Here is a 23,746-nt window from a genome sequence, read left to right as displayed (position 1 = left end):
TCATCCATCATGCCTGTAGACATACATCATTTACTCTGAAATCATGAGATTTCACCCCTCTCTTCTATTCGTAGTGGGGTAAGTGGTAAATGTAAGATCGATGTGAGTCCAACCTCAGAGACCCCCACCAATCCTTGAATGGTAGTCCCACGCCCTCTGCATCAGTAGTATGTCAGCATGAAACTGATGAAGATACCGAAGTCGTCACTTATGGAGGTGGAGTGGTGCATGGATGCAGACAACCGCTCCAATCAAACAGGGAACTTAGGGCGTTCCAGTGGTCAGACAGCATATGATGCTGTAAATGTATCACCTGTAATTGATAATACAGGATTAATTTATAGAGGTGATAAAACGACAGTCTTAAAAAAAAGATACGCTGGAATAAGATGCACCAAACTTATTGAGGCACGTGTCTCCTAATGAATTTGGCGCCTATGTCAGCTGGCGTGCTCCAGCATAGGAAATGTACCATAGTCAGTGACTGGAGCCGATTTTTGCTGTAATTTACATAAATTATGATGAATTTGTTGAAGGCGCCATCACCCATCTAAGCTCCACCCACTTGTTGGCAAGACTGGCGTAAAAGCTACAACAGGCGCTAAATGTTTAGTGTTCCCAATAAAGGCTTAAAAGACATTTGGGTGACATTTTAAAAATACATTTTTTTATTGTTGACTTCCCCTCCAATTGGAGAAGAGCTGCTGTAATGGAAATCTGCTAACTAAAAGCTGAAGGGGGAAAACTTAGTTATTGCATATTTAAAGGTAATGTGTCAGTAGGATCGTCCCTCCTGAGTCGTCTATACGGGCATGTAGGTGATAGGAAGCTGAATAACATGACACCTTTTTTTCTGCAATCTGATATTTTATTCCAGGAAAAGGTACATTTTTTTTAATATGTAAATGAGCTTTTAGGATCTCTGGGCCAGACATAGATCTACCTGAGAATTCACCCCTAGAGATTATTGTAAATGAAAGGTGGAGTTATCAGTGTGAGGCATGTAGATCAGGAGAGCAGACTGTCAGTCATTACATGTCTCACACTGGTAACGCCCCCTGTCATTTACAATAGTCTCTGTGGGCAGATTCTCAGGGAGATCTATGTCCGGCCCAGAGATCCTAACAGCTCATTTACATGCTAAGAAAAATGTGGATTTCTTTGTAATAAGTCATCGGATTGCAGATCTCAAGGTGTCATTTTATTCCACTTTCTATGACCTACATGTCTATGTAGACGGCTTAGGAGGGTTGATCCTACTGACAGATTCCCTTTAAGAGTAGTTCAACAGGAACTTTGCAACAAAAAATTGGCAAATAAAAATGTAATTCAAGGGGAGACACTAGTTGGCATGTGCCTGTGGACCAGTCATCCGAGTATGTTTTCCCTGAAACACTGCAGCATTTCAGAGTAAAGTGTACTTGACAGAAGTAATGCAGGCATTCTCTTATTCCGGCTGCCCAGGGTTCGGGCAGTATGAATCAGCTGGCAGATTCCCTTTAAAAGGGTTGTCCAGGTTTAAAGCTTAAGTCTGCAATCACAGTGCCCGCTGTCAGGGTTCTCTGGTGCCTGCACCGGGAGCGGACAGTTATGTGACCACAAGTATGTGATTGCCATACTTCCAGCCACATTCCAACCAGACGTGTCCGGCCTTGTTCAATTCACTGTTATTCAGCAAGGCCACGCACGTCTAGTCTGCAAATAACCGCATGTATGCAAATCACATACTTGCAGCCATGCGATCACCCGCTCCCGCCACTGGAGAATCCTGACAGCATGCAGTGCGCGGAATGTGAGGATTCACAAGTAGGGATGAGCGGATCTGTGGAAGTTCAGGTTCTGGTACCCAACCGAACTTTAGCTCTCTCTATCTCTGTCGCTCTCCCCGGACTCCCGAATTGTAAAACAGACTTCCAGGAGAAGTCCATGTTCGGAGTTCAGCACCGGACACCGGTTAGAACCCCGAACTGTACAGTTTGGGTTCGCTCTTCTCTATTCAGTGATTGAGCCCCAAGCCTGGACAACCCCTTTAAGTGAATTCAACTGTATTAGTATTTGCATGTTAAAAATTGATAAAACAGTTTTTTGAAACCCTGCTCATATAAGTTTATTATTTTTCCTCTACAGGACTATACCATCACCATGTATTTCCAGCAGAGTTGGCGTGATAAGCGCTTGGCGTATACTGCCCTCCCTCTCAACCTGACGTTGGATAACCGAGTGGCCGACCAGCTCTGGCTCCCGGATACATACTTTTTGAATGATAAAAAGTCCTTTCTACATGGTGTAACAGTCAAGAACCGAATGATCCGACTGCACCCAGATGGCACTGTTCTCTATGGACTGAGGTGGGCCTTTGTTACCCCTTATATATTGGGTTGCTTCATACATAGTGACATCACTTCCGGCGGTTACATGACCTGGTCACTGACCCTGCCACTATATCCCTACATAAGCAGGAGTTTTCCAGTAGCTTTGCACTTGTCTTTGGCTCAGTAAATTCACAGATTTTGGAGCACGCCTCATTTCTGCGATAATGTAAAACTTTTCTTAACATTCAGCAGTTTTCCAAAAGTGACTAATTGAAGGATTACTCGAGGACGTGTGGCTGTCACCTCTATATATTAATTGTAAAGTAAGAAAATAGTGCACTTTTTAGGGAAAATCATCTTCAGCTCATTACAGTTTTTCGACAGTCTAAAATGCATATTTCACTCAACTTCCTCCATCGCACTTTGAATTTAGAAAAAAAAAAGTTTTAAAATATAGTGCTCCACAGGGCTACTAGATCCTGCAGCTATCATGTATCTGCTAAATATGATGGCATTAAGAAAGACATGTCCTATATCTAGATATGACCATGATTATAAGGAGAATGTGTCATCGGTGAAGACCTATTGTCTAAAACTATTCAGCCAGAAAAATCCAAGTGTAAAAAACAGTTTTAAAAAAGGATGGGATTTTTTTATGTGGTTTGTAACGACATGCGTTTTTTTATGCTGTTTTGTTTAATTTTATTTTTGGTGCGTTTTTCCAAGTTTTTGTTGAGTTTTTTATTTTAATATGGGTGTAACAATATAGTGCGGTTTTGGTGCATTTCTGTTGCAAAAACCTCTCCAAAAACGGCAATAAAAATGCACAAAAGAACGTGTGTTTTAATGTGATTCTCAAACACAGAAAACATGGCATGAAATTTTTTTTTACACACATTAAAAAATGAATAGAAAACATGACGAGCACGATAGGCATATATTCTTATTCAAATGTATGGGAAGGGTCGTTATATGCAGATTTGAAGCATTTTTTATGTGGATTAAGGCACGGAATCAGCTCCAAAAAACAAAAAATATTGTTCCTAATTCCCTTTTAGAATGATTGCCCAGGTCAAAAATATTAATAAATATCTTAAGGTTAGAAGCATAATTATGTGATTGATTAATTAATTAAAAGGGGTAGTCGCACAATTACAACTTCACAGGATAGGTGATCACTGCACCTGGGTGTTTTGGGAGGAACATACACTAAGGGAATGGTCTGATTGGACGGTGTGCAAGGATGACTCGTGGCCATCTGGCTTCGAACGGTATTTCTGGGTGAGTGTGTAGATGGCCCTAGAACATGAGGGGGGCATTCGAAAATGAAAACTCAGCCTGCAAAAAACAAGCTTGTGTGTTTTTTGTGTTTTTTAAACAAACTGAGCCTGAGAATAGGAGTTTTCTGAAACCGCAAAACCACTTTAATTTCTCCATGTGTCCCCTCTTTCATCAGTCGCAGGCCCCTACTTTGTGTTTCTATGATGCATTGTGCAGATGTGACCATTGGGACTTATAGTCCCAGCAGACAAACCTTCACCCCAATAAAATGTGGGTCAGGGTTCTTTCCATTAGATTCAGGGAATCATCGTTAAAGAGTAACCAGCATTTTTTTTCTAAGAAATTTTGGCATATATCTTATTATTAGTGTTGAGCGAGCAGTAAAATGCTCGGGTGCTGGAAGCTCGGGCCGAGCTCACTGTGATACTCGGGTGCTCGAAGCTCGGGTCGAGCTCACCGTGATACTCGGGTGCTCGACCCGAGCAACGAGCCCAATGTTAGTCTATGGGAGACCCGAGCATTTTTGCGGCGGCACAACCGGCAGTCTGTAGAAAGCCTAAAAAGTGCCCAAAACGATAGTGACAGTGCTCAAATGACATGGGGACAGCATGGGGATCGCCCCAGGAAGCATTTCTGACCCCCAGGTCACTGCTGTCAACAACGTGGTCAGAGGTATTAAGCCACTTTTACAGGCTCACAATAAAACGTTCAAAAACGAAACTAAAACTGCTTTCCTGTGAAATATGTTAACCCCTTAACGACCATGGGTCTTTCTGTTTTTGTGTTTTCCTTTTTTGCTCCCCTTCTTCCCAGAGCCAGAACTATTTTAATTTTCGTTCAATAATGCCATGTGAGGGCTTATTTTTTGCGGGACGAGTTGTACTTTTAAACACCATCACTGGTTTTACCATATTGTGTGCTGGAAAATGGGAAAAAAATTCCAAGTGCAGTGAAACTGCAAAAAAAATGCAATTCCACAGTTGTTTTTTGGGTCCTTTTTTTACCACGTTCACAGATTGCTAAAACTGACCTGCCATCATTATTTTCCAGGTCGTTACGAGTTCATAGACACCAAACATGTATAGGTTCTTTTTATTTAAGTGGTGAAAAAAAAATCCAAAGCTTGCTAAAAAAGCAAAAAAAAATGGTGCCATTTTCCGAGACCCGTAGCGTCTCCATTTTTCGGGATCTGGGGCCAGGTGAGGGCTTATTTTTTGCGTGCCGGGCTGACATTTTTATTGATACCATTTTGGGGTAGATCCGATGTTTTGATCGCCCGTTATTGCATTTTATTGCAAAGTTGTAGCGACCAAAAAAACTTAATTCTGGTGTTTAAAATTTTTTTCTCGTTACGCCGTTTACTGATTGTATTAATTCTTCTTTTATATTGATAGATCGGGCGATTCTGAACGCGGCGATACCAAATATGTGTATGTGTTTTTTTTTTTATATATATAGATTTTATTTTGAATGGGGCGAAAGGGGGGTGATTTAAACTTTTATATATTTTTTATTTTTTTTATTTTTTTAAAAACTTTTTTTTTACACTTTCTGCTTGCTTCTATAGTCTCCAGAGGAGACTAGAAGCAGCAGTTGTCTGATTGCTTCTACTGCATACAAGCGATGAGCAGATCGCTTGTATGCAGGAGAAATGCTCACTTGCTATGAGCGCTGACCACTAGGTGGCGCTTATAGCAATTGAGACATGACAACCACAGGCGTCTGCTGCAGACCCTGAGTTGTCATGCCCACCCATTGGTGACCCGCGATCACGTGACAGGGTCACTGATGGGCGGGGCTTAGGACTCCCGGAAGCGCGAGTTAAATGCCACTGTCAGAGATTTAACATGTTAACAGCCGCGGGTGGATTGCGATTCCAATAATCAGCTGACATGTGCTCGCTTCAGTGCGGGCTCACCGCCGGAGCCCCCGCTGAACCGGCCTTCCCGACCTGGTGCGTACTATTACTGACCAGGTCGGAAAGGGGTTAAGGAACATCCTTTCCAGGGTAAAGACTTGTGTATAAGGTAAAATAAATAACCAAAAACAAAAATACTCCTCCACACCTTGGGCTATGTTCACAAGTAGCATTTTTTATGCGTTTTTGCACGTTTGTATTGCTTTCAACCGTGACAAATGCATTCACCGGGAAATGTCATTTTAACATTTTACAACCTTATCTGGCCATGTGCTGTGTGACACATGCATACAGTGCTAAAAAGACATGGGAACAGCATGGGTAAGACCCCTGGAAGCATCTCTGACACCCAGGTCACTGCCTAAAAGTGTGCCCATCAGAAGTGATCCTTGCGGCATCAGAAGATGCAGACTTGGAACTATCCCCGTGCTAGTCCTTGTCCCAGGGCAGTGTTCAATTGTACCTCCCCCATAACTTGTAATACAAGCGCAAGTATGCAGCCTGCCACCCACCCACCCCCAGGCTGCAATACCATACTGCTAGCTTGCTTGCACTTGAAATTGGGCCTTTTAGGCATGTGGAGGTGGAATCTGGCCACCACGTCATGGCTGCGTCGTTAGCCTGGTATTCATACTCAGTCCCCAGCCGCCCGGCGGCCGGGTGTCCACGCTTGGTCCCCAGCCGCCAGGGGGCGGCCGGGTGTCCATACTCAGTGTCCATACTCAGTCCCCAGCCGCCCCGCGGCCGGGTGCCCACACACAGTCCCCAGCCGCGTGGGGGTGGCCGGGTGTCCAAAAACGGTCCCCAGCCGCCCCTATTTGTCCCGGTGCGCCTTATACACAAGCGCGCATACCAAAACATTACCTGTGCCCTCCCCAGTGCATTTAGTGGGAAGAACAGCCTAACCACAAACACGTGGACAAGTGAATGTGGCCAGGAATGGTCCACACTGGGTTAATATTGTGGAAGCCGGGACACAGTTGGACACTGGGATGCAACACGTCCTCCAGACATAGAGGATTGCGGGTCCCCTGGTCAATCAGGCTTCAACACAAAGTTCAGAAGGTAGACAGCAGCAGTGGTCGGCCTCCTACACAACGAGTAAATTATTCATGATCATGAGGCCATCCACCTCCTTAGCTTTCTGTTCCTTGGAATGCAAGCGCACGTATGTAGTAGCAGCTAGGCCTGAGGTGGTCAGCGTTTTGGCGCATATTCTACCTCCTTCGAGGATTGCTGGAGGTTTTCCTGCTACTATCCCAGTTCTATGACTCCCGTTGAAACAAAGCTTCAGGTGATGAATGATGGATGAGGTGGTGCCAAAGGAGAAAGAGCAGGAGGAACAGGGATCATTCACATCAATATCAGGCCAGCCAACCACACATGTCTTGTAGGATATGTTTCTGTACCAAAAGGAGCAGTTCAGCTACACAGTTATAAGGCATACAGTGAATGCAATGCCTACCAAAAATTTCGAGGCACTCCAATGCCCCTTGGAAGTGACATGGAGGTCAGAGGGCCTTAACTAAACCGTTTTTTCCATTTATAGCAACTGGGTCTCCTGTACACTGTTGGCCTAAGCAGGGAATGGAAGGCTTTCCAAAAATTATTAGGCACTGCAATGCCCCTTGAAACAGACGTGGATTACAGCGTATTAAAAACCGTCTACCCATTATTGGGGAGTGGGTCTCCCTTAGTGTTCGCCTATGCATTGAAAAGCAAAAGCTGACAAAAATTAGGAGGAAATGCAATGCCCGTTGCAAGAGTCGTGGAGGTTAGAGGTAATTAAAAACAACATGTCAATGCCCCTTGGAAGAGCTGTGGAGTTCAGAGTGGTTTAACAAGACGGTTTTAATGCCCCTTAGAAGAGACGTGGAGTTCAGAGTGGTTTAATAAGACAGTTTTAATGCACCTTGGAAGAGATGTGGAGGTCACAGTAGCTTAACAAGATGGTTTTAATGCCCCTTGGAAGAGACGTGGAGTTCAGAGTGGTTTAACAAGACAGTTTTAATGCCCCTTGGAAGAGTGGTGGAGGTTACAGTGGAATAAAAAGACAATATCAATGCCCCGTGGAAGAGACGTGGAGGTCACAGTAGCTTAACAAGACGGTTTTAATGCCCCTTGGAAGAGTGGTGGAGGTCGCAGTGGAATAAAAAGACAATATCAATGCCCCTTGGAAGAGTGGTGGAGGTTACAGTGGAATAAAAAGACAATATCAACGCCCTGTGGAAGAGACGTGGAGGTCACAGTAGCTTAACAAGACGCTTTTAATGCCCCTTGGAAGAGTGGTGGAGGTCGCAGTGGAATAAAAAGACAATATTAACGACCCTTGGAAGAGACGTGGAGGTCACAGTAGCTTAACAAGACGATTTTAATGTCCCTTACAAGAGCCATGCAGTACAGCATATTAAAAACATTATTCCTATTATTATTATTGGGGAGTGGGTCTCCCATAGTCTTTGCCTATGCCTTCCAAGCAAAAGCTGCCAAAAATTAGGACAGAGGAACTTGCAATGCTGGCAACATGGACCACGGTCACCCTGGTGGTATAGTGGTCGTGGAGGCTGAGGATAAGGAGAAGAGCAAAAAACAGCCGAAATGAGGAAGCATATACCCATGTGTGGGTGTGAAGCGATGCATGGGAATACACCTCCCGAAATAACACAGTGGATTTGACTTTATGTTACTCTGCTGTCATTTGGTGGTGATGAGAAGTCTGGCCCAATCCAGCCCTTGTTCATTTTGATAAGGGTCAGCTTGTCAGCATTGTCAGTTGACAGGCGAGTGCGCTTATCAGTTATAATTCCCCCAGCGGCACTAAAAACACGCTCCGATAACACGCTAGCGGCAGGGCAGGCCAGGACCTCCAAGGCGTACAGAGCGAGTTCATTCCAAGTGTCTAGCTTGGATACCCAATAATTAAAAGGCACAGAGGAATCACGGAGGATGCTGGTACGATCGGCAAGGTACTCCCTCACCATCTTTTGAAACTTTCCACTCCTTGTGAGAGTACCCCTCGCCTCAGGGCCTGTAAGCTGGGCGGGTGTCAGAAAACTGTCCCAGAACGTTGACAGTGTTCCCCTGCCTCTGCTGGATTGGAGTTGCATCTCTCTCGCCTGTACGCCTTGGTTGGGCAACGAACTGTGACCTCTGCCGCTAGCGTGTTCAGATGGGAATTTTTTTAAGAGTTCTGCAGCAAGGGCCTTCTGGTATTGCCCCATTTTTGTAGACCTCTCCACCTCAGGAATAAGAGAGTGAAAGTTCTCCTTGTAGCGGGGGTCTACAAGTGTCACCAACCAGTAATGACTGTCACCCAACATTTTGACAATGCGAGGGTCACGGTTAAGGCAGCGTAACATAAAGTCAGCCATGCGTGCCAGACTGGTAACGGGCAAGATTTCCGTGTCCTCACCAAGATGACGACTGACCATGCTCTCCTCCTCCTCCTCCTCCTCTTCCTCCTCCCCCCTGTCCTCAGGCCACCCACGCTGAACCGACGGTATGACACTTGTACAGGTACTACCGTCTACAACGCATGATAGCAGCTCCTGTTCTTCCTCCTCCTCCTCCTCCTCTCCCTCATTGTCCCCCAATGCACGTTGGGATGAGATGAGGCTGGGCTGTGTGTAATCGCCCGCTACGGCTTCTTGATCCATCTCATCATACTCTGGCTGCAATGCCTCCTCTTTAATTCTCTGCAGAGAGCGTTGCAAAAGTCAGACAAGTGGGATGCTGACACTAATGATGGCGTCATCGCCACTCACCATCTTGGTGGCCTCCTCAAAGTTTGTCAGGATGGTACATATGTCAGACATCCAGGTCCACTCCTGAGGTCTTATGTGTGGAGTCTGACCTGAATATCGACGGCCTTGTTGCAGCTGGTACTCCACAACTGCTCTCTTCTGCTCACAAATCCTTTGCAACATGTGGAGGGTAGAGTTCCAATGTGTGGGGACATCACACACCAGTCGGTGTGCCGGAAGCTGCAAACGCTGCTGCAACACAGCAAGGGCGGTGGATCTGTAGCCGACTTGCGAAAATGAGCTGACAGGCGGCGTACTTTCACGAGCAGATCTGGCAACTCGGGGTACGATTTAAGAAACCGCTGAACCACGAGGTTAAGCACATGAGCCAGGCATGGTACGTGTGTGATCTCACCTCGCCTCAGAGCCGCCACCAGGTTACGGCCATTGTCACACACGACCATGCCGGGATGTAGGTTCAGCGGTCTCAGCCACAGATCTGCCTGCTCTTTCACAGCTGTCCACAACTCACAAGCAGTGTGAGGTTTATCACCTAAGCTTATGAGTTTCAGCACAGCCTGTTGCCGCTTGGCGGAGGCTGTACTGCAATGCTTCCAGCTTGTAACTGATGTGGTGATATCTGAGATGGAGGCTGAACTTGAGGAGGAGGAGGAGGAGGATGCGCAGGAGCTGTACACTGTGGGGGCAACTCTGACTGACATAGGGCCCGCAATCCTCGGTGTGGGGAGGATGTGTTCCGTCCCAAGGTCCGACTGGGTCCCGGCTTCCACTATGTTTACCCAGTGTGCCGTCAGAGAGATGTACCGTCCCTGGCCACAAGCACTTGTCCACGTGTCCGTTGTCAGGTGGACTCTCCCAGTAACTGCGTTGTTGAGGGCACGGCAGATGCTTTGGGACACGTGCTTGTGTAGTGCGGGGATGGCACACCGGGCAAAATAGTGTCGGCTGGGGACCGAGTACCGAGGGACGGCCACCGCCATAAGATTGCGGAAGGATTCCGTCTCCACCAGCCTAAAAGGCAGCATTTCCAATGCAAGTAGTCGTGAAATGTGCGAATTTAGGACTGTGGCCTGTGGGGCGTTAGCTGCGAATTTCCGCTTTCGTTCAAAGGTCTGGGATATGGACAATTGAACGCTGCGGTGGGACGTGGACGTTGATGCTGTTTCTTGAGAAACTGCCATAACAAGTGAAGACTGAGAGGAGGGGGCATCTTTGCATGTAGTATGGACAGGGGATTGCCTTGCACACACAACAGGGGGTTCTATTGCATGCACAACAGTGGAAGAAGCAGTGGTGACACCCGCTGACACTGGTCGTGGAGCCTGGGTTTCGCCCCACAAAGTCGGGTGCTTTGCTGCCATGTGCCTGATCATGCTGGTGGTGGTCAGGCTGGTAGTTTTGTCACCCCTGCTGATGCTGGCATGGCAGGTGGAACATATGGCCTTTTTGGGGTTATCAGCAGAGTCTTTAAAAAAATTCTAGACTCTGGAAGACCTACCGCTTGTACTGGCAACGTCCCTCGTGTTGGTGTTACGGGGAACGGTTGCCTGCCTTCTGTCTGCGGCCACCACACTGCTTCTTCCTGCCTGTTGGGGTACTCTGCCTCCCTCCCCCTGTGTGCTGCTGGCCTCACTCTGCATGTCCTCCTTCCACGTTGGGTCAGTTACTAGATCATCCACCACCTCCTCCTCTTCCACTTGCGCACCACGATCCTCCTCCTCACTTCCTGGCAATTGTGTCTCGTCATCATCCACTTCTTGTGACAGATTGCCAACGTCGACTTCCTGTGGCTGTGGCTGTTCAAATATTTGGGCATCGCAACATGGGATCTCCTCTTCCACCACTTCAAGCGTATCAGGCGAGGGGCCCAAATATGGAAATGGACCAGCGAACAGCTCTTCAGAGTGTCCAAGTGTGGGATCACTTGCTGTCTGACGACACTCGGCATGGTGGGAGGAAGGAGCATCAGGGTGAGGAGGAGTATGTGGTTGAGACTCACGGCTACTAAGAGTTGACCGTGTGGAAGACAGACCGGAGGTGGTGGTGCCCAGGTAACTGGAAGTATTGTCTGCTATCCAATTAATAACCTGTTCACACTGATCAGTTCTCAATACTGGTGTTGTTCTGTGCTTCCCTAGTAATTCGGTCAAGAAGTGGGAGCGAGAAGATGTGGCTGTTGGTTGTGGCACATTTTCACCTTGGCCACGGCCCCGTCCTCTGCACGAACCATCACCAGAACGTCCACTTCCACGTCCCTTGCCACGCGCCTTGCCCATTGTAAATGAAGTAAAATAGCTTACACTTGCACTATCAATGGAAAAAGGGTAATAAAGAGTAGATTAGAACCGTGGAAGAGGAAAACCACAGTTATTGTTTACTGGGGTATACCACACTTTTTTAAAATGAGATATTTGCGGCTGAACAGTGAGCGACACACTCAAACTGCTTTTTTTTTAGATACCAAAGGCCCAAAACTGGATAGTACAGCGATTTGACCCGTGGAACTGCGAAACCACACTGGGATGTCGGGCCTACACAAGACTATTTTCAACAGATATATTTTTGTGTCACAACAGTCAAGAGACACTACTGTTTTTCTTTCCGGAAAAAACTACCAAAACCTGAATAATAGAGATTTTTTACCGTGGGATGGCAAAACCACAGTTATTGTTTACTGGGGTATACCACACTTTTTTAAATCGCGATATTTGCGGCTGAACAGTGAGCGACACACTCAAACTGTTTTTTTTAGATACAAATGGCCCAAAATTGGATAATACAGAGGTTTGTACCGTGGAACTGCAAAACCACACTTGTATTTCTCGGGCCTACACCAGACTATTTTCAACAGATATATTTGTGTCTGAACAATCAGGAGACACTATTTATTTTTTACGGCAAAAAATGCCAAAAGCAGGATAATAGAGATTTTTACTGTGGAACAGCAAAACCACAGTTATAATTTACTGGTGTATACCAGGCTTTTTAAAATATATATATATTTGCGGCTGAACAGTGAGCGACACACTCAAACTGTTTTTTTTAGATACAAATGGCCCATAGAACTGCAAAACCACACTTCTATTTCTCTGGCCTACACCAGACTATTTTCAACAGATATATTTGTGTCTGAAAAATCAGAGGCACACTTTTTTTTTTTTTTTAGGGGGGGGGGCACCAAAAGGTTAATAAGATGGGTATTTGTACATTGTGAAGGAGGAAAAAAAAAAGAGGATTTAGATAAAAAAAAAGGATTTTTCCTGGCCCCCGGGACCTGGAGCTAAGTCCAGCAATTTCAGCAACAGGAGCAGCACACAGGACTGTAATGCAGCGTTTGCTGGTATAACCACTGCGTCTCCTATACAGCCTGCCTGCCTGCCTGATATACCTGGGATGGATATTAGTCCTGAGAAGGACTGTTTGTTTTATCTGGCAGCCTTTACAGACCCTACACTAACTATTTTGCAGGATATATCTCTCCCTAAATCAGCAGCGCTGTCCCTACACTGTCTGATCCGGAGCGACTGTGTCCAAGATGGCGGCGCCCGGTTTTAAATACTCGAGGTGACGCTGTGCGGCCAGCCAATCACTGTAATGCCCACAAACAACATGGCTGCTGCATTACAGTGACTGGCTGGCAATCCCTGCATGTTCATTGGCTCTGTAAAGAGCACCAAACATGCAGGGCGGAGACCCGAGCTCCCGCCCGAGTAACCCGGAAATGCTCGGTGCTCGCCGAACATCCCGAGTAGCGTGATGCTCGGGCGAGTACCGAGCAGTGTCGAGCATGTTCGCTCAACACTACTTATTAGAGAAATCCACTTTTTTCTCCTTCAGGGCCAATTATTTATTCTCAAAATTCACAATTCACAGGTGAAATCTGTCTGCACTGAACACAGATTTTCCCATTACTAAGATAGGAGATGAAATTTGATGCTCATAAAATTCTATGGAGAACTGTAACTGTGTTTCAGGAGAACTTGCTGCCGAATGTCTGTGTCTGTCTCTAGCTCCTCCCTCCTCAAGAGAACTTGCTGCAGAATGTCTGTGTCTGCCTCTAGCTCCTCCCACCTCAGGAGAACTTGCTGCAGAATGTCTGTGTCTGCCTCTAGCTCCTCCCTCTTCAGGAGAACTTGCAGGAGAATGTCTGTGTCTGCCTCTAGCTCCTCCCTCTTCAGGAGAACTTGCTGCAGAATGTCTATGTCTGCCTCTAGCTCCTCCCTCTTCAGGAGAACTTGCAGGAGAATGTCTGTGTCTGCCTCTAGCTCCTCCCTCCTCAGGAGAATTTGCTGCAGAATGTCTGTGTCTGCCTCTAGCTCCTCCCTCCTCAGGAGAACTTGCTGCAGAATGTCTGTGTCTGCCTCTAGCTCCTCCCTCTTCAGGAGAACTTGCAGGAGAATGTCTGTGTCTGCCTCTAGCTCCTCCCTCCTCAGGAGAACTTGCTGCAGAATGTCTGTGTCTGCCTCTAGCTCCTCCCTCTTCAGGAGAACATGCAGGAGAATGTCTGTGTCTGCCTCTAGCTCCTCCCTCCTCAGGAGAACTTGTAGGAGAATGTCTGTGTCTGCCTCTAGCTCCTCCCTCCTCAGGAGAACTTGCAGGAGAATGTCTGTGTCTGCCTCTAGCTCCTCCCTCTTCAGGAGTACTTGTAGGAGAATGTCTGTGTCTGCCTCTAGCTACTCCCTCCTCGGGAGAACTTGTAGCAGAATGTCTGTGTCTGCCTTTAGCTCCTCCAATCTCAGGAGAACTTGCTGCAGAATGTCTGTGTCTACCTCTAGCTACTCCGACCTCAGGAGAACTTGCTGCAGAATGTCTCTGTCTGCCTCTAGCTCCTCCCACCTCAGGAGAACTTGTAGGAGAATGTCTGTGTCTGCCTTTAGCTCCTCCCACCTCAGGAGAACTTGTAGGAGAATGTCTGTGTCTGCCTCTAGCTCCTCCCACCTCAGGAGAACTTGTAGGAGAATGTCTGTGTCTGCCTCTAGCTACTCCCTCCTTGGGAGAACTTGTAGCAGAATGTCTGTGTCTGCCTTTAGCTCCTCCCACCTCAGGAGAACTTGTAGGAGAATGTCTGTGTCTGCCTTTAGCTACTCCCTCCTTGGGAGAACTTGCAGCAGAATGTCTGTGTCTACCTCTAGCTCCTCCCACCTCATGAGAACTTGCAGCAGAATGTCTGTGTCTACCTTTATCTCCTCCCACCTCATGAGAACTTGCTGCAGAATGTCTGTGTCTGCCTCTAGCTCCTCCCTCCTCAGGAGAACTTGTAGGAGAATGTCTGTGTCTGCCTCTAGCTCCTCCCTCCTCAGGAGAACTTGCAGGAGAATGTCTGTGTCTGCCTCTAGCTCCTCCCTCTTCAGGAGTACTTGTAGGAGAATGTCTGTGTCTGCCTCTAGCTACTCCCTCCTCGGGAGAACTTGTAGCAGAATGTCTGTGTCTGCCTTTAGCTCCTCCAATCTCAGGAGAACTTGCTGCAGAATGTCTGTGTCTACCTCTAGCTACTCCGACCTCAGGAGAACTTGCTGCAGAATGTCTCTGTCTGCCTCTAGCTCCTCCCACCTCAGGAGAACTTGTAGGAGAATGTCTGTGTCTGCCTTTAGCTCCTCCCACCTCAGGAGAACTTGTAGGAGAATGTCTGTGTCTGCCTCTAGCTCCTCCCACCTCAGGAGAACTTGTAGGAGAATGTCTGTGTCTGCCTCTAGCTACTCCCTCCTTGGGAGAACTTGTAGCAGAATGTCTGTGTCTGCCTTTAGCTCCTCCCACCTCAGGAGAACTTGTAGGAGAATGTCTGTGTCTGCCTTTAGCTACTCCCTCCTTGGGAGAACTTGCAGCAGAATGTCTGTGTCTACCTCTAGCTCCTCCCACCTCATGAGAACTTGCAGCAGAATGTCTGTGTCTACCTTTATCTCCTCCCACCTCATGAGAACTTGCTGCAGAATGTCTGTGTCGGCCTCTAGCTCCTCCCACCTCAGGAAAACTTGTAGGAGAATATCTGTGTCTGCCTCTAGCTCCTCCCACCTCATGAGAACTTGTAGGAGAATATCTGTGTCTGCCTCTAGCTCCTCCCACCTCATGAGAACTTGCAGCAGAATGTCTGTGTCTGCCTCTAGCTCCTCCCACCTCAGGAGAACTTGTAGGAGAATGTCTGTTTCTCCCTCTAGCTCCTCCCACCTCAGGAGAACTTGTAGGAGAATGTCTGTTTCTCCCTCTAGCTTCTCCTCCCTTCTTAGAGTTTCAAAAGCACCAACTGTCATCTCTCTCAGTAGTGGGAAAATTTGTCTTCACAGAATTGAGAGAGTGAAAGATCAGTGCAGGAATCCAGGAAGACGAAGAAACAGATTTCTCTGATAAGATACATTACAAAGTTGCTTACGTACGGTGTATATCGGAAGCGGATGTATGGAGCGGGCTCCCACAGCAAGCCCGCCCCATACCCAGCAGGTGATATTACGGCCAGGACCTGCCGCTAACAATCATGGGTGGAGTAGTGCTCCACACGCGATTGTTAACCTGTTAAATGGCGCTGTCAATCTCTGACAGCGGCATTTAACACATGCCAATGTGGGTGCATGTCATTTTCTCTGCTCATCAGCAGGCCCGTGACATGATCACGGGTCGCCGATGCATGTCATGACAGCTGGGGGTCCACTGAAGACCCCCGTGTCTATCATTACAGAGCTCCTCTGAAACCTTGCCTGTGGCCGAGCTTCAAAGGAGACCATTATTTCTGCTATATGCAGCGATGCCGTGGCATCGCTGTGCATAACACAAGCCATCGGATGATCGCATCTTCAAGTCCCCTAAGGGGACTAACGAGTACAGTAAAAGGTAAAAAAAAAGTTTTAAAAAATATATGAATAAAAACCATAAAAGTTCAAATCACCCTCCTTTTTCCCCCATTGAAAAGATATTAAAAAAATTACACATGTGGTATCGCCATGTTCAAAAAAGTCCAATCTATCAAAATATAAAAATAATTAACCTGATCAGTAAACACCGTAAACAAAGAATTCAAGTACGCCAAAATTTATATTTTTTGGTCGTCGTAGTTCCACAAAAAAAGGCTGTGACAAGCGATCAAAGAGTCACAACTATCCCAAAATGATATTAATACAAACGACGTCTCACCTTGCAAAAAATAAGCCATCATACCGCTCCATCGGCTGAAAACTAAAAATGTTACGGGTCTCGGAAAATGGTGACACAACCTAAAAATTTTTTTTGCAAACTTCTGATTCTGTTTTAATCGCTAAAATAATAATAATAAAAAAATGGGAATATTTGGTATCGCTGTAATCGGACTGATGAGCAGAATCATGCTGCATGGTAATTTTTACCACAAAATGTACACCATGTAAACAATTCCCCAAAAACAATTTCAGAATTGCGTTTTTTTTTCACAATTTCACCTCACTTGGATTTTTTTTCCCATTTTCCAGTACATTATGAGGTAAATTGAATGGTGTCATTCAAAAGTACAACTCGTCCTGCAAAAAACAAGCCCTCGTACGGCCACAGAGACAGAAAAATAAAAGCGTTATAGCTCTGGGAAGAAGGGGAGGAAAAAAAGGAAACAAAAATTGGCAGCGGCATGAATGGGTTAAAGGGGCTGTCCATTCTGGCATCAGTACCAGCGCTCTGCAGGTCCCAAAAAACGGGTTCCAGAGCTCCGATCTCAGGATTGCAAGGGGGGAAGTCCCAGTGGTCGGACCCCCAGAGATCGGTAAAATATTCCCTATTCTTTATAAATTATTATTAAATGGTTATTAAAAAAAAATATATTAATCATATAGAGCAGCGGAAGCTGTTTTTTTTGGGCAGGAGGGTGTAGGACCCTATCAGGCACCAGGCCCGGGTGTGTCTGTAACCTCGGCATTTCCCCCCTATAGTTACACCTTTGTTCTATTGTACATAAATGTTTGTTTTGGTGTAAAATCTTCCATTTTGGTGCCTTGATTTGCACATATTTCATCTTTTTGTATCAGTTTCTGAGTTAAATATATGGAGTGAAAGCAGAAGCGGTTTCCTGTGGCTGTGGAACGCTATAGGATGGGGTCTTTGTACTGTATTTCCGCTCATACACACATCTATCTATAGCAGCGCCCACCGCCCTACGCAGCGTGCAGATATATTTAGAACACGCAAAAAAAAAAAAATGTTAGAGACGAGAAGAGCGCAGAGGTGTCAGAGCGCTGCAGACTTATCTTCTCTCTCCCTCAAATTTTCTATTTGTCCTTTTTTCCCGGTCCCTCTGTTTCACAGCTTATCCTTTTCCTCTCTCACCCCAACCTTCTGCATTACTCCCCCACCCTCTCGCCCGCCTTCCATGTGTACGTTCTCCCTCCTTGATCCTCTTTCTCCTTGTTTCCATAGAAACCACATCCACTTGGAATGAAACTGATCATTCATATTGTAAAGAGAAAGATATGAGAGAAACCCCCAAAAAATAATAGAAAAAATGGCTAGGTCTCCAAACATGGCCCGGGCTGCAGATTTATCACACTCACATCTGATTGCTATACAGTGTAGAATTTCACGGATATGGGGGGTTTATTTTATAGTGCCAGGGATGGTGCGTAGTCTAGAATTAATAATTTAGCTGCGATGCTAAATCTGCAAATGCACGGATTGCACGCCATGTACTCTGATTCCAAAAACGTGCAGCGTCAAGTGTATCTGTAGCAGAAAAATGAGTCTGACCCCCGAAATAAGCCGAGGGGTGGCTGCACAGTGTATCCTTGTGTGCTGGTGTTTTATCACTGCCAGACGTGTTTGATGAAACGGGGCTTCCCTGCGAATAGAAACATAAAGAAAATGGCATTCAATTCCTACTTTTAATTGCCAAATGACACTTGTGTAGGAAGGTAATGACTATAGTGCATTAAAGTCACCGCCACCCTGTTACCCTGACCGACACCTGCCCCAGAATGTTAATAGGACCGGAACCTGCAGCAACCTGGTGAAATCACAATGTGACCGGGTGACGGAGGCAAAAGCCTCTACACCACGACAACACTATATACACATGTAGCGCCCCGAGGGTTCGGCCGCTACAGGGGTATTGCATCTCTGCCAGAGGTGTGGTATTCCACTCCCGGGTAAGGATGGAGTGTGGACAGGGTCGGACTGGGGTGTCTGGGGCCCACAGGGAGAACTGACTCTAGGGGCCCACCTACAGCCATATGCAAATATATGTTATCCGCTATCCCTGTTATAGTGGAGCATTGACTGGCGGCTCCTGCACATCTACTGTGCACCACTATAACTGGGATGTACAATTACGGTAGTTTGCATTAAAGGGCTTCTTTGGTTAAAACAAGTTATCACCGATCCATGGGATCCACAGGATCGGTGATCACTTATTGATCGTTTGGGTCCGAACATTGGAAAACGCACCTATCAGAAGAATGGGGAAGTTTCATCCCTGACAGGACACTTATCCCCATTTTAAAATGCAGCTTCCAAAAAAGAGCAGCGCTCACAGTCACTGAGGGAATGACTGGATGAGTGGTCGCATCTCACATGCCGCTCCAGTCTAATGGGGAGAAAAGCTCCACATTCTGCCGATTGTGTCCCAGCAGTCAGACCCCCACCAATCAATATCATCACTGATCCTGTGGAGAGGTGATTACTTGTTTTCACCAGAGAACCCCTGTAAGTGCATCTCTGTCGCTCTGGTCCAAGTATTTAATCTCTAAGGCCACGGCCCCACTATCAGTATTTGGTCAGTATTTTTCTCAGGAGTGGGAGCCAAAACCAGGTGAGGAACAATCAGAGAAAAGGTATAATAGAAACAAGTCACCAATTCTGTATTTATCACCCACTCCTGGTTTTGGCAGCTACTCCTGAGAAAAAATACTGACCGAATACTGATGGTGGGGCTGTGGCCTAATGGAAAAAAATCTTTTCCTAGTTAATATCAGCAAGAACAAAATGACTGCCATACACAACACAGTCCACTATATCAACACCAATAATACCACATACAAAAGAGACAAATATCGCCACACCATGACTAGATCACATATTACCACCACATAGTGACCGAATAATACTACATACAAGGAACAAATACGGCCACACCATGACCAGACCACATATTACCACCCCAAAGTGACCAAATACTACAATACTGATCATGAATACAAACCACAATACTAACAACACTGTTATTACCACCAGTGACATTATACACAGGAGCTCTGTATATAGTGTCAGTGTACAGGTAATACAGGGATCACCAGTGACATTATACACAGGAGCTCTGTATATAGTGTCAGTGTACAGGTAATACAGGGATCACCAGTGACATTATACACAGGAGCTCTGTATATAGTGTACAGTGTACAGGTAATACAGTGACCACCAGTGACATTATACACTGGAGCTCAGTATATAGTGTCAGTGTACAGGTAATACAGGGTTCACCAGTGACATTATACACAGGAGCTCTGTATAGAGTGTCAGTGTACAGGTAATACAGTGATCACCAGTGACATTATACACTGGAGCTCTGTATTTAGTGTACAGGTATTACAGTGGTCACCAGTGACATTATACACAGGAGCTCTGTATATAGTGTACAGGTAATACAGTGGTCACCAGTGACATTATACACAGGAGCTCTGTACATAGTGTATAGTGCACAGGTAATACAGTGGTCACCAGTGACATTATACACAGGAGCTCTGTATATAGTGTACAGGTAATACAGTGGTCACCAGTGACATTATACACAGGAGCTCTGTACATAGTGTATAGTGCACAGGTAATACAGTGATCACCAGTGACATTATACACAGGAGCTCTGTATATAGTGTACAGATAATACAGTGGTCACCAGTGACATTATACACAGGAGCTCTGTATATAGTGTACAGGTAATACAGTGGTCACCAGTGACATTATACACAGGAGCTCTGTATATATTGCACAGGTAATACAGTGGTCACCAGTGACATTATACACAGGAGCTCTGTATATAGTGTACAGATAATACAGTGGTCACCAGTGACATTATACACAGGAGCTCTGTATATAGTGTACAGGTAATACAGTGGTCACCAGTGACATTATACACAGGAGCTCTGTATATAGTGTATAGTGTACAGGTAATACAGGGATCACCAGTGACATTATACACAGGAGCTCTGTATATAGTGTCAGTGTACAGGTAATACAGTGATCACCAGTGACATTATACACTGGAGCTCTGTATATAGTGCACAGGTAATACAGTGGTCACAAGTGACATTATACACAGAAGCTCTGTATATAGTGTATACATAATATAGTGATCACCAGTGACATACACAGGAGTTCTGTATATACTATATACACACGTGGTCAGAATTGTTGGTACCCCTCGTTTAATGAAAGAAAAACCCACAATGGTCACAGAAATAACTTGAATCTGACAAAAGTAATAATAAATTAAAAATCTATGAAAATGAACAAATGAAAGTCAGACATTGCTTTTCTGCTTCCACTGAATTTAAAAAAAAAATTAAACTCATGAAATCGGCCTGGTCAGAAATGATGGTACCCCTGAAAATAATGTGACAAAAGGGACATGTTAAATAAAGTTGTGTCCACTAATTAGCATCACAGGTGTCTACAATCTTGTAATCAGTCAGTGGGCCTGTATATAGGGCTACAGATACTCACCGTGCTATATATAGGGCTGCAGATACTCACTGTGCCTGTATATAGGGCTACAGATACTCACTGTGCCTGTATATAGGGTTACAGATACTCACTGTGCCTGTATATAGAGTTACAGATACTCACTGTGCCTGTATATAGGGTTACAGATATTCACTGTGCCTGTATATAGGGTTACAGATACTCACTGTGCTTGTATATAGGGCTACAGATACTCACTGTGCTTGTATATAGGGCTACAGATACTCACTGTGTTGTTTGGTGACATGGTGTGTACCACACTCAACATGGACCAGAAGAAGCAAAGGAAAGAGCTGTCTCAGGAGATTAGAAAGAAAATTATAGAAAAGCATGTTAAAAGGTAAAGGTTATAAGACCATCTCCAAGCAGCTTGATGTTTCTGTGACTACAGGTGCACATATTATTCAGAAATTTAAGATCCATGGGACTGTAGCCAACCTCCCTGGACGTGGGTGCAGGAGGAAAATTGATGACAAATCAAAGAGACGGATAATATGAATGGTAACAAAAGAGCCCAGAATAACTTCTAAAGAGATTAAAGGTGAACTTCAAGCTCAAGGAACATCAGTGTCAGATCGTACTATCCACCGTTGTTTGATCCAAAGTGAACTTCATGTAAGACGACCAAGGAGAACACCATTGTTGAAAAAAAAAATAGTAAAAAAGCCAGACTGGAATTTGCCAAACTACATGTTGACAAGCCACAAAGCTTCTGGGAGAATGTACTATGGACAGATGAGACAAAAATTGAAGTTTTTGGCAAGGCACATCAGCTCTATGTTCACAGATGGAAAAATGAAGCATATCAAGAAAAGAACACTGTCCCTACTGTGAAACATGGTGGAGGCTCTGTTATGTTCTGGGGCTGCTTTGCTGCACCTGGCACAGGGTGTCTTGAATCTGTGCAGGGTACAATGAAATCTCAAGACTATCAAGGGATTCTAGAGAGAAATGTGCTGCCCAGTGTCAGAAAGCTTGGTCTCAGTCGCAGGTCTAGCAACAGGATAATGACCCAAAACACACAGCTAAAAACACCCAAGAATGGCTAAGAGGAAAACATTGGACTATTCTGAAGTGGCTTCTATGAGCCCTGACCTAAATCCTATGGAGCATCTTTGGAAAGAGCTGAAACATTCTGGAAAAGGCAACCTTCAAACACGAGACAACTGGAGCAGTTTGCTCATGAGGAGTCGGCCAAAATACCTGTCGAGAGGCGCAGAAGTCTCATTGACAGTTACAGGAATCGTTTGATTGCAGTGATTGCCTCAAAAGGTTCAACAAAATATTAAGTTAAGAAGAAGAACCATCATTTCTGTCCAGGCCGATTTCATGAGGTTAATTTTTTTTAAAATTCTGTGGAAGCAGAAAATCAATGTCTGACCTTCATCTCTTCATTTTCAAAAATTTGTAATTTATCAGATTGAAGTTATTTCTGTGACCATTGTGGGTTTTTCTTTCATTAAATGAGGAGTACCAACAATTTTGACCACGTGTGTAGTGTAAGTGTACATGTAATACACTGACTCACCAGTGATGTCTCTAGGTGAAGTCCTTCATCTTCGCTTTTCTTCTTCATCTGGCACAGACAGCCATCACTTCTTCCAGCCAGGAATCATCTCTGCAGAAAATAACACACAGTTATTAATAACTGATCTCTTCTAGAGAATATTCCCACTTTCCCCCCCCGACCTCTACACTACACCAGTTGAAGAAAAAAAGCAACATAGTGCCGTCCTGCACAGTAACAGGACCTCTCTTTTGTCCCATCCCATGGAAAACAATTTCCTAAAAAGTAAATTATATTACAGAAGTAATAATGTAATAATAATTGGAATCTAAAGTAATAATGTTCCCCACTGGTCACCATAAACTAATAAAGTATGTTCCTCAATCTGGCTCCCAAACAGTAATCAAGTCCCTTGTCTAGCCAGGCACCCCCATATGTCCCTTCTGGCCACCATTTGTCTAGTGTGACCCCTCCATATATTTATCCTAGCACATGTGTATCGAGCTTGCCCCCTCCCATATACCCATCCTAGCCCCCCCATGTGCCAGTCTGCCCCCCCACATATCCATCCTTGCCTCCATGTTTCCAGCCTGCGCCCCCATATGTCCCCCCCATATATCCTCCATGTGTCCAGCCTGCCCTCTACATATTCATCCTGGCCTCCATGTGTCCAGCCTCTCCCCTCATATATCCATACTGCCCTTACCCCCTGCATATATCCATCCTGACACCCCCCATATATCCAGCGTGCCCCTCCATATATTTATGCTAGCCCATGTGTATCGAGCCCGCCCCCCCCACATATTCATCCTAGCCCCCCCCATATATCCATCCTGGCCTCCATGTGTTCAGCCTGCCCCCCCCCCATATATCCATCCTGGCCTCCATAAGTCCAGCTTGCCCCCACCCATATATCCATCCTGGCCTCCATATATCCATCTTGCCCCCCCATATATCCATCCTGCCCCCCATATATCCATCCTGGCCTCCATGTGTCCAGCCTGCCCCCCATATACCCATCCTGCCCACCCCCCTTTGCCTGGGTCCACCTTGGTTCCCCCTTGTGTGTCCAGCCAGGGCTCCCCTCCCTTGCGTGTCCAGCCAAGGCACCCCCCCCTTGCGTGTCCAGCCAGGGCCCCCCCCTTGCGTGTCCAGCCGGGGTTCCCCCCTCGTGTGTCCAGCTTGGCCCCCCCTCGTGTGTCCAGCTTGGCCCCCCCTCGTGTGTCCAGCTGGGCCCCCCCTCGTGTGTCCAGCTGGGCCCCCCCTCGTGTGTCCGTCCAGCTGGGCC

The 23,746-nt window shown here is 45.9% G+C and overlaps 1 protein-coding gene across 1 annotated transcript in view; it reads left to right on the top strand.

Moving 5' to 3' along the window:
• LOC141154165 (gamma-aminobutyric acid receptor subunit beta-4-like) overlaps nt 1-23,746 on the top strand; it is a 578,714-nt gene that overhangs the window by 324,156 nt on the left and 230,812 nt on the right. Inside the window, exon 4 of the mRNA XM_073639668.1 lies at nt 2,128-2,348. Coding sequence (XP_073495769.1) covers nt 2,128-2,348 — 221 coding nt within the window. The remainder of the gene's footprint in view (nt 1-2,127; nt 2,349-23,746) is intronic.

Source organism: Phyllobates terribilis, unplaced genomic scaffold (assembly GCF_046119375.1).
Source record: "Phyllobates terribilis strain yellow unplaced genomic scaffold, ASM4611937v1 Scaffold_7__3_contigs__length_470593459, whole genome shotgun sequence".
NCBI lineage: Eukaryota > Metazoa > Chordata > Amphibia > Anura > Dendrobatidae > Phyllobates > Phyllobates terribilis.
The sequence above is the reverse complement of the archived record's forward strand: the minus strand, read 5'-3'. Positions and strand labels throughout refer to the sequence as shown.